Source organism: Citrus clementina, unplaced genomic scaffold, assembly GCF_000493195.1.
Source record: "Citrus clementina cultivar Clemenules unplaced genomic scaffold, Citrus_clementina_v1.0 scaffold_3, whole genome shotgun sequence".
NCBI classification, from domain to species: domain Eukaryota; kingdom Viridiplantae; phylum Streptophyta; class Magnoliopsida; order Sapindales; family Rutaceae; genus Citrus; species Citrus x clementina.
This window is the reverse complement of record NW_006262339.1, coordinates 9,025,010-9,037,208: the sequence shown is the minus strand read 5'-3', so window position 1 is coordinate 9,037,208 and position 12,199 is coordinate 9,025,010. Positions and strand designations below refer to the sequence as shown.

Sequence of the window (12,199 nt, the reverse complement as noted above, 5' to 3'; positions counted from 1 at the left end):
TGAGAGATTTTTTAAAAGATGATGATGAATAAGAATTAGATGCTTTGAGACTTAGCCATATGTGGCATTAAGCTACAAAATTAACATGTGTTGATGCATCTTCAAATGATGCATACTTTACTTACATGGACGGTAAAAACAAGCTACCCAAAAATCTTTGAGATATTTCAGTCCAACCAGCCATTGGTTGCCAACAAAAAAAATGATCTTTGTTTTAGCATCAGTTCGTCTCTGCCATTACTTTTAGATCCAAATATTTCTAAACCAATGGTCAAAAGAAAGACATTAACAACACTGGCAAACTCAAAAGTGGTATCGAGTTGGCCCTTGACAAGAAGAAGAATAGGGAGTGTAATTCATGTTGTAAACTTGGACATGATAAGTGTTTTTATCCTTTGAATCCAAGTAGAAAAGGTATTGAAACATCAAATTTAGGCAAATTGTAAATAAATCTTGTGATAATTACCTTTCAATATTAAAGATCTCTCGAAAAAGTTTACTTTTTAGGTATTTATAGAAATATTACAGGATGAAGAAATAAGTTAAATCGATACCAATAGAATCATGAAAAATAAGTTAAATCGATACCAATAGAATCATGAAGACGATTGTTGTAAATTATGCCAAGACTTTGATTGATTATGTTTACTGAAATTTATATGTTTTACAGTCAACTTCTTCAATTCCTATGAGATATCATTTTTAAATTTGTTATACTGCTCATGAATGAAGTCAGTTTTGGTTTCTATTTCTTCATGTTACAGCTAACTGTGATCATTATATAGCATTAGTGTTGATATAAAGTTATACAAATTTTGCATCGTCATATTCGAAGTCTATCAACTATCATACTCGTGTAATTTTGAAGCAACTCCGAATATTTAAAAAATGAAAAAATAATTTTTTAAATGAAAACAAAATTAAATAGAGTATATAAAAAAGGGTAATCTGGCGGCGTTAGTCATCCAATCAAATTGAAGCATTCAGCTACTCATTTGTAGCACTGGGTAATTTTATCATTCTCCTCTCTCTCTCTTTCTCGACTCTACTGCGTGAAACTGAAACCCAAAAACAGCTCCCCCTGCGGTACGGAGTCTCTTTTCCATTAATCATACTCCCTGGAAAGAACAAAAAATAAAAAATAAGAAAATAAAAAAAAATAATTAGAAGAAAATGGATTCGGACGTAGAGGATTACGTGTTCTTCGGCACACCGATAGAGCGTGAGGAAGAGATCACCAGCCGTCGAAAGAAATCCATCGCCGAGGCCTCCGGTCACCTCCGAACCCTCGCTCCCTGGAAACAAGAGGTACTGTTTTGTTTCCTCAGAAACCTCTAGAAAAGCTGAAACGATAATTTTGTTAGCTTCTAATAACCAATATGTGCCAATTTAAAGAAACACTTGAAAGAGCCTTACAAATTTTTTCAGGCTTAGCTCTCTGGAGGTTTTTAGCTTAGAAAATAAATAATGCTTTTTATGCATTGAATTGAATAACACGGAGAGTACGTTTAATTATATTTTTGGTGAATTTTGAACCATTTTTGCGTATTGAAATATAATATGAATTCATTATTACGCCAATTTTGAGTGTTCTTGCAAGTTTCTATGTGGTGTTATCACACTTGTCGAAATTTGTAAAATTACATCGAATCTAATCAACCTACTGAACTATTAGCTACCTATGACTTTATCCTGAATATTTTTGTTATTTATTTTAGAAATTTTGATTCTTCAGGTTACAGATGAAGAAGGAAGGAGAAGATTTCATGGGGCATTTACGGGAGGATTTTCTGCTGGTTATTACAATACTGTGGGATCAAAAGAGGGTATATTCTTACTTACATTTATATTAGAGACTGATATCACTTTTTTCTTTTAAAAAAAAAAAACTTGTAAACCAGCTGCCCATCGAGTAAGCATTTAACTTAACCATTTAAAACAATGTTAATGCTTATGCAGGTTGGACTCCACAAACTTTCACATCATCAAGGAAGAATAGAGCTGAAGTCAAACAGCAGAGCATTCTTAACTTTTTGGATGAAGATGAGAAAGCTGTATGTTTAACCATATACTCTGACCCTTCTATAGTATATGTGTACTTTTAGACATTTGACTTACTGGAGATTTGCTTGATGTTCTTGAATTTTCTTATGCTGTCTTTGGGGTTATGGAGCTCAGCCCTAACATTGGAATTATTGGTATCCTTCTTCTGAAAAATTAGCGTCTGACACAACTATTTCTAATTGATTCCAATTCCTAAGCTATTATTCCAACTGTTGCTTTTGTTTTACTAATCTTTATGAATAATTCATTTCCGTATTGTCGATTTATTCTTTTTTATCTGATACTTATTGTTGCAGTAATGCAAAAGTATGGTGTATTTTTAGTTATCTGGTTCTTATTGTTGCAGTAATGAAAAAGTATGATGTTCAGAGAATGTTTACTTGAAAATACATTAAAAAGTCTTATTCTTAGGCAGTTGCTTTTGGAAGATAATTATAGTTGTGTGTAACGTTTCTTCATGAAAATTCATGAAATTTTGTAATGTTCTTAGCTAACTTGTCTTAACCGTATAAATATGATTTAAGATCTAAAATTCATGTTGCTTTTGCCTTTTAGGAATTTGAAGGTAAATCCTTCGGGACATCTTTGCAGTTTGACACATTTGGATCTACAGCTGCTGAGTTTGCTCGTAAACAAGCCGAAAAAGAGCAGCAGCAAAGGTTTTATATGCTTCTATGATGTCTGTTTTTCACTGGAGATTATTACAGCTGTAGAATATTTAAATTTATGATTGAGGCCTAGTTGGTAGCTGAAAGTTTTATTTCTCGAGAGTATGATGCCTATATGCCTTCTTTTCTCAGCCTCAACGCTGTTACTGATTATCATAATCATAATCATCCCCTCCATTTTTCCCCCCTTTCAGTTCTGCGTGTTTGCCAGTACATGCTTGCTGTATTGATTCTCTTTTATGAGAAGAGCTGATGCCCTTTATCTGTTAATTTTAATCTTTTTTAAAATTTTATATTTTGTTTTCTGCATTTGTTGGAAGTGCTATCCATATTTCATTACCTGTCTTTTCTTCTTCTTCTTTTTTTTTTCCCTTAAGATATTTACTAATCATTCTGAAGAAACCATAACATTCTACTCAAATGAAAAAATTATTTCTCTTTTGTTATTTTTGCGGCCGGTTGGATTGGTTAAAAATCTGTGTTTGAGGCTTTTAAGTTCAATTACACACACAGAGACACACAAAACAAGCACACCATGCATCTCCATCCTTGTGGATGTATAGGCTAAGGTAAACTAGAGATGTCCGTGCATGATCATTGTTTCTCTGGATTTTCCATGCAGCTGTTGCCATGTCCATTTTGTGTCTTTTCATGCAACATAGATTTTCAATATTAAATAATTCATATGACTGTTTCATCTAGTCTAACTGAATTATTTATTGGGAGCAAACGTAGTGTACTGTAAGAACAGAAGTCGTATCTTTCACTTGATGCAACTCTTATGCACTGAAAGTAAATAATTAATTATTTATGCTCTTTGAACCAACTAATAACCATACTGATAGTGGTACGTGGCCCCATCCAAAATGGGGATGTGCTTCTGTCTTTCTTTTTTTCTCTTTCGTGTTTTCATACATAGTAGTCCTTTTAACGTTGTTGTAATCCTATTTTATATGCCCAAATGTATACTTATTATAAATCTCTTTCCATTAGTAATAACAAATTTTTCTTGTTTGTTTATGTATTTTTTTTGTGTATTACAGGCCATCAGCCATCCCTGGACCTGCTCCCGATGAATTAGTTGTTCCAGCCACAGAGTCTATTGGTTAGTGTCAATTAATTTATTATAGTGTTTTTGCAACAACTGTATATTATGCAATCCCATATTCTTAATCTGTCCCATTTTGCTTGACTAGGTGTAAAATTGCTGCTGAAGATGGGTTGGCGACGTGGTCGTTCAATTAAGGATTCACATGCAGATTCATTATATGGTATGTTTTCCCAGTGCCATTGCAAACTTAGTTTCTTGCATTTCAAACTGTAGCACTCGTTTTTTCTGTTAAAAAAAAAATTTAAAAAAATTATATTTTGATTTAGAGCAGAAGAGTGATTAGGTGCTCGAGGATTATTGATTAATTACATCGTATTGAGGGCATTTTCATATATAGTTTAAGACATTTTAGTTGATTTGTCATGCTCGATAAATGCTCTTGTGGTATCTTTTGTTGCTATAATCAATGACTATTACTGTAAAAAAATTTGGGGATGTCACTAAAACACTTGCCTGGTGGCTGACTAAAACTGTTGTTACATTTTCTTGTATCTCAATGGAACTTGCTTTCTACAACATCTCATCTAAACTTTGAACCATAGATTCTATTTGGACTGGCATTTGCAGTAACTATGGGTAAGCTTTGCTATGTTTTCTGTAAAGTAGAAAAGAAAGTAAAGTATATGCAATGTCTTGGACATTTTCGTCGACAATACCTTATTCAAATATGGCACTATCATTTGATAAAGTACATCATTTGCGAGATTGGAATATAAAATCACTTTTAATTTTTTTATTTCTTTTAGTTTCTATACCTGTTTAGTTTCTGATGATAATGCTTTCTTACAAATTTGACTACACTTGAAGGCAAGCTTATATATTTCTTATCTCCACAATTTATTTACAGATGCTCGAAGGGAAGGTAGAAAAGCGCTCTTAGCATTTTCTTCTGATGATGCAAAAACAGCATTTAATGATGCAGAACCTGTTGATCTTGAGCAGTCAGTTAATGATGATGGACAGCTTTCTCGCTGCACACCTGTATGAATTTTCCTGTCTAACTTATACCTTCTATCGGCTGTTACCTTGCCTCCTTATATACCTTTGAGTCCTTTAAAATTGCTTGATGTGATGAACAATGATGTCAATTGAATTATTCTTTTCTTTGGTCAATATGCAATGTGGCCTTAAACTTACTGGTATGGTTGTTTGTACCAGTGTGGCTGAAGTCTCTGCTAAGCTTCCGATTGTTCAAATGCTTGCCCATATCCACTGGAATAGATCATATACCTGTTCTTTTTACAAATCAGTCCCTTGGCTCTAAGTTGTTTGCCAATTGAAGGAGCTCGAATTATTTTTTTTCCTTAAATCATTTGACGTATTCACATGGGTGTTGAAAGTGTGTTGGTTTTCTTGCAAAAGAAAGAAATGAAAGAAAAAGAAGTTTTTGAATACTTTATAGAATATTTTATTGTTTGAATTTTCAAGTTGGGCCAATATTTTGGGTCATAAAGATCTTAAATTTGGGAAGAGGGAATATAGACTTATGTAGCCGTTATTAGGATTCAGTGCATGTACCCCTTGGATACTCTCCAGACATATCCACAATTTAGAAACTACATTTTTGGATCTATTAACTTGCATGATACTTCTTGGAAAAACCAAACTATATTCAAGACTTGTTGCATTAACACAGATCATGCTTTCAGCCTTTATATTCTGATATATGATTCTAACAATAAAAGTAGAGAAATTGTGAATGAAATTATTTTATTTAATTTTTGATTGGCAATTCTTATAGGATTTTTCCTGTTAGGTGGAAAATTATGCACCATATGAAATAATTGAAAAACCATTTGCAATATAAATGATGTTTATATTATTTATTAACTCATCCCTGCCATAGCTTATTTTGGTTTTCAGTTATGTTATATAGCATAATTGTAATATTTCAGCCACGTCCTATATCCAGATCCATGCTTCACAGAGTAAAGTTTAGTTTAATGTATATGGAAATTGAGTATCACATTATTCCTTTGATACAGGTTTATGTACTCAATCCAAAGCAGGACTTGCATGGTTTAGGATATGATCCTTATAAGAATGCTCCCGAATTCAGGGGTATGTATTTCTTGACATAAATCCCGTTGCAGTTGCCTACTTTTGTCAGAGCAATTTTAGTTTAATGATCTCTTGTTGATTCAGAGAAGAAAAGATCACGCACATCTGGTCATAGCAAAAATGGCCGTACGAAGGCTTTGTCGATAAAAGATAGTCTTTTTGGCTTAAAGTGTAAGATCTATAAATAACGTGATAAATATACTTTTTATGTAGTTGTTTTATTTATGATTTCATGCACCGACTCTATCTGATTGGTTCTGTTCAATTATGTGTGTTACTTAACTTTGAGATGATGGTGATTCAACTAATTGGATGATATTCATCAGCAGGAAAGGTTGCTCCTGGGTTTGGTATTGGTGCACTTGAAGAATATGATGCCGAAGATGAGGATCTTTATGGCGCTGGTTAGTACTTTATAATTTCATAGTATCATCTTTACAAAGTATTAGTCTTGTTTTAGTCGCCTTCTGAGAATTGCAAGTCTCCATATAGAAAAATCTAATGGTAGCAGTGATAATGTGTCGGAAGGAGAGGTTTGAGGTGATCGATAGCAGTGATAATGAGTTGGAAGGAGAGGTTTGAGGCGATCGATATACATTGGTAGACAATATTTTCTGTTTACATGTAATTGGCAGACAGTATTTTTTGTTTGCATGCTGAGTTTCAGCTAAGCCCTAAACTTTAAGCTATTTGTAAATATCCAAACACTAACATTTAAGTTTTAATGTGTCCTCTAATGTGCAAGGCATATAGATCAACCACAGCCACAACCTAGAAACACCACTTAATCCAATACATATACCCCATGTTGAGTTAGGATCAAAACCTAAAGTTTAGGATTTCAAGGGCCCAACGGCAAGGATTAAGCTCATAACAATAAGACAACATTGACTTCAGCGAAAGAGATGGAGATGCATTTGAGACAGATTCTTGGGAAGTGAAATTGGCTCCACTGCAATTTCACTGGATGTCTTTGTCTAATATTTTAAATGGTTGAACTGTTGAACAGGTGGATAATAACATTTATGTTTTGCTGACCTTAAAAGGTTAGTTTCTTGTACTAATTGTGGTTTTTCTTTAGATTATGAATTTGTGGATACTTATGCTGAAGAAGACGAAGAGCCCTCCAGATTGAGCAAAGACGTTAGGAAAAAGTTGGTGGGCAGGGAGCGGCAGGATGTGTTGCCTGGTTTCATACTTGCATCAAAGTCTGACTACCAGTTGGAAAGGTAATTGGACAGGACGTATATGAAGCATAATCTGCCAATCTGCCTCAGCATTTCAGATGTCCGACATGATTTTATTCTTGTTCTTGGTGTGGTCACATTGTTACATTTAGTTTTTTTGAGGGTTCAGATTTGTAAGATTGAGTTCATTCTAGTCACCTTCTACTTCATGTTTTATTTATTTTAAGATTTAGTCAGCCTATTTTTGTTCCAAATTGTTGTCCAGATTTGATCCTCCGGTTGTTCCAAAGGATTTTGTCCCTCACCATAAGTTTCCTGGGCCTTTGGAGACTGACAGCAAGCTTGCTGTTCCCCTGCCACCAGAGATTCCTCCTCCTGAGGATAATAATCTGAAATTGTTAATAGAGGGGGTTGCGACTTTAGTAGCTCGATGTGGAAAATTGTTTGAGGATATTTCCAGAGAGAAGAATCAGTCAAATCCATTGTTTAGTTTTCTCACTGGAGGAAATGGCCATGATTATTATGCGAGGAAGTTGTGGGAGGCTCGTCAGAAACGTAATGATCAGACCAAGCTGGTAAGTGATGGGAAATCATCTGAAACTGCTCAGAGGTTGACAGCAGAGACCCGTGGCAAGTTGCTAGGAGAGAGGCCACTGGAACAAAGTGCAAGAGATTCAAGCTTTTCAGTTGGTTCTGAAAATGGCATTCAGATCCAATTTAATCTTTCTGATACATTTACCAAGTCTGCATCATTTGTAAGTAGCCTGCTTCTTTTAGTGGTTATAAAGATTATTGTTATTATTAGCATTAGTATTAGTATTATTGTTGTTGTTGTTATTTGTTATTTTAGAAAAAAAATTATATACTTTTGATATGAAACTCAAAAATGTATTAATGGAGAAAATCAAAATAGAGGGTGGACTAGTTGTCCACTAAGTAAGCGAAAAAGAAAAGCTTTTTGTTCTATACAAAAGTATGCCCAACCATCCTTCCAAAATATGCCATGCCAATTTTGACACCCTATCTAAAAACCCCCACCAAGTTTAGATGATACACTTTTGTTGCTGGGTTTTGGAAATCCGGATTTTAGTTCTCTAGAGCTTATATTGTAAATCACTGCTTTTTAATACTTCTCCTGCTTGTTTCTAAAAGTTGAATTTGAGCTACTGTTTTCCTTTTATTGACTCTTTACCATAGAATGAGTTGCCAGAAGTTGCAACACCTTTCCAAGATGATCCGGTAAAGCAAGAAAGATTTGAGAGGTTTCTCAAGGAGAAGTATCAGGGAGGACTTCGCTCTACAGACTCTGGTGGAGCCAGTGCTATGTCAGAAGCAGCTCGTGCTCGTGAGAGATTGGACTTTGAAGCTGCAGCTGAAGCAATAGAGAAAGCAAAACAGAGAAAGGAAGGCTCAATATCTACAGAGCAGTTATTGGGGTCTTCAGGGGCTGGAAGGATGCTGTTCACTTCCGGAGGACTAGAGGTATATTTCATTTGGTGGAAGTTTAGTTTATAAAGTTCTAGAGATTAAGCTTCTTATAAGAATTTCTGAAAACAGCAAGTTAAAGATACTCAAGCTGAAGATTTGACGAATAAGAAAGTTTACCCAAGAAGGGAAGAGTTCCAATGGCGTCCTTCACCTATTCTTTGCAAGCGCTTTGATCTGATTGATCCTTATATAGGAAAGGTGATATCATGTACTTTTTTTTTTCTTCTTCAAAAAGCTGATGTCTAACAATCCAAATGATTTCACACAACATTGTTTTTTGGATTAATTCAGCTTGTACTTACCCAGAACTAACTGACAGCTGTTACACTTATATCCTTGGTCATATAAGTAATATATTAATTCAGAATTACTATACTGCCTCTTGCAGCCACCTCCAGCTCCGAGGATAAAAAGCAAGATGGATTCTCTTATCTTCATTTCAGATTCTGTTAAAGCCCCCAGATTGGAAGAATCTGTTGCTGCAAATAATGATCGATATTCTGCACCTCAATCTGATGCTCCAGAAATAAGCAGAGATGTAACGAAGGAAATTGAAGCCGATATACAAGTTGAAAATGTTGAGAGGCCGGTTGACCTTTACAAGGTACTATGTTAGATATTTTATCATGTTCATTTTATTGTCAAGTGAAAAATGAAATTCCATGTTTCACATGCTTTGCTATATTGTAGCGTATGTTTAAAAATTTTCATTTTGAGGCTCTTGAACGGCTAGGAAAAAATAGAAATGAAAGCTACTCGTTCTAATTTGCAGTCGTGTTTGTTAATCAAAACTGTTGAAGATTTTGCATGCTTCACATATGATGGTCTGTTGTAGCCTGTGGTTTTAAATTTTGATTTTGATTCACTTGGACAGTGAAGAAAAAATGAAAATGGAAATGGATGTATCCTTTCTATTATTCAATATATGTTTGTTAATTGATGAGTTTCTGATATAGATAAGCATATCATGGGTTATAAAATCTTCTCTTGTGAGAGTAACGGCTACGCTTTTCTTTTTTCTTTTTTTCTTTTTAAAAAAAACCATTCTAATTCATTAGAATTTTCCATTGTCTCCATCTTGTTTTCACTCTTGTGAATTTATTTATTACTTTAAAAAAAACCATTCTAATTCATTAGAATTTTCCATTGTCTCCATCTTGCTTTCACTCTTGTGAATTTATTTATTACCCAATTATATGGTACCCTTTCAGTTTTTCTACTTGTCTTTGTTTCTTTAGTACATGACTTCCTTTTGCAATGAATTCAAACCTTCTTTGCTAATTTTAACTTACCTTGTATAAAGTTCCGCTGACCCAAATGTATGCAGTTTGTAAGTTGCAAAGAACAATCAATATCTTTGTGTCCAAAATTTGGATTCCCTTCTGTGTATTACTTCCATGCTTATGGTCCATTTAGTTGTTTCTTTATTGGAGGAGCATGCTATATGTAGGATATGCTGCCTTTGTCATGTGTTAACAATCTTCATTCATGTGCAGGCTATTTTCTCTGATGATTCCGATGATGAAGTGGAAACATTTAATCCTAAGAAAGTGGAGGATCCAGAAAAGAAGATTGAAGTGGCTAATACAGCATTAAGCCATTTGATTGCGGGTGACTTCTTAGAATCCTTGGGAAAAGAGCTAGGTCTGGAGGTTCCCCATGAGTCACCACCCTACCCAACGAGTAAAGCCAAGAATCCTGCTCAGAAAGAAACTTCTAATGCCAATGCTGGAGGAAATGCTAATATCCTGCCTGTTGATAACAAATCTTCTTCCACAAGAAATGCTGTTAGCAGAACATCAATAGAGCGATGGATGCCAGATCAGAGGGAAACTGCTCAAGAGGGCAAATCCCAGAAAAATGAATTCACTCCTGGTAACCCTCTGAATGTTAGTGACAAATATAAGGAGACTGATAAATATAAAGGTGAAATTGGCTGTGAAAGATCTAAGGAGGATGAAAAATCTAAATTAATGTCTAGCCACCATAAAAATAGAAGCAGCAACTCATCTTCAGAAGATGAAAGGAGCAGAAAACGATCTAGACGACACCAGTATAGCAGTGATTCGTATAGCGATTCATCCAGCGAATATCGGGATCAACACCACTCTAGGTCAAAAGGGAGAAGCAAGGGGTCCTCTCGAGAAAAGAGTAGCAGCAGAAGAAAACATCGTAAGCATAGAGATAGGGACTCTCCCCGCAGATCACATAATGATACTGAGAAAGAATGTACTGCAAGGAAGAAAGATAAAAAGAGGCGGAGGGATTGAAGTGGAGCTCCTATTTCCTTTAATACCAATTGTAGCTTCCCCAAGAAAGATCTCTGGATGGGTGTTTTCATGGATGAATCACGCTGAAATTGGAAGGTTCTAATGCCTATTTCTTGGTTCCTTTCTGTTTATGATTATGGGACACTAGCCGCAGCTGTTGTACAGGTGATTGGTATTCTTCATTGTCTCAGCTCTGTACCTAAGCTTGGGCTAATGATTGCAATCACAATGTTCATAGAGGTGAGTTGCTGATCTTCAACTATCCTGTAGTGATGCTACTGAGAGATAAAATTGAAGGTGCTGTTACTGGAAATGACAATTGCTCATTTTGTTTGTTTGCTAGCATTTTTACCCCCAAACTCCATTCACATAGATTTGCTTAGGAAGATGAAATGTTGATGCAATTTTGAATAATTGATGAGGCAAGGCAGCAGGAAAATAGCTCAATAGTTCGCGTTGTATTGTCTTTGAGGCAAAGTTTATTTCTATATGGCAACTATGATTAAAGCTATTCTCAGGCACCTCGATTATAGGCACTTTGAAAACATATCCAGCCATTTCTTGTTAGACATGAAACAGGGTGCTGAATTCAAATTCTGAAGATCTTTAATTTATATCCACTGAAATTGCCTTCTGGAAAATTTTAGGCTGCCTGTAATTTTAAAATTGTAAAAGGAGAAAAAATATATATATATATAATAGAGAAAATGGTGCATATGTCCTGAATGACTGAGGTCTTGTTTGATATTGAAGTATTATAATTGCTGTGGAAAAAATAAAAGAGTTTGATTATGAAATGAAAATTAATAGTGTATAGTAAATATAATTTTTAAATAATAATTTGATAAAAATAATAAAGTTATTATAAGATTTTTTATTATACAAATGAAATTAACTTAATTTTAAAACAACAACAACTAATTTTAAAACAACAACAACTAATTTTATCAAACGTTTTATTGTGGTTATTTATAAGTTACAACCGTCCAGTACAACCTCAATACTTAGCGGGATGTATTTTTCCTCCAACAGGGCACATGTTTTCAATTCATTTTTATATCCTATGCGTCCCATATCAAAGAAAATTATTTTATATTAAGCGACTAAGCATCAGATTTCAGTTCTTGGCCGAGGAATATCAGAAGACTTCGCAGCATGATTTAATGAATTTTTGAGGCTAAATCTCACACCGATTGCTCTCTCTAGAAGTCAGAAGCTTCTTTGAAAAACTTAATTGTAGCTCCCATTTTGTAAATATGATTATGGAGATGGAAGCACTTGATAAATTTTGATTTGTTTAAGACTTTTGTTGGGTTTAGTAGTTGTATTTCTGAATTCCTTGCAATCAAA

General features: G+C 34.5%; 1 protein-coding gene across 1 annotated transcript; it reads left to right on the top strand.

The window, feature by feature from the left end:
* The first annotated feature begins 979 nt into the window (after nucleotides 1-979).
* On the top strand, nucleotides 980-11,183 carry LOC18050049 (G patch domain-containing protein TGH). The gene is made up of 16 exons (XM_006440823.2): nucleotides 980-1,308; nucleotides 1,736-1,826; nucleotides 1,960-2,054; nucleotides 2,620-2,723; nucleotides 3,776-3,837; nucleotides 3,929-4,003; nucleotides 4,691-4,824; nucleotides 5,829-5,904; nucleotides 5,989-6,075; nucleotides 6,231-6,308; nucleotides 6,986-7,133; nucleotides 7,357-7,846; nucleotides 8,289-8,573; nucleotides 8,649-8,777; nucleotides 8,968-9,183; nucleotides 10,076-11,183. Exons 1-16 carry the CDS (start codon nucleotides 1,174-1,176, stop codon nucleotides 10,847-10,849), a joined length of 2,979 nt encoding a protein of 992 aa, XP_006440886.1. The 5' UTR covers nucleotides 980-1,173; the 3' UTR covers nucleotides 10,850-11,183.
* Nucleotides 11,184-12,199: the final 1,016 nt, after the last annotated feature.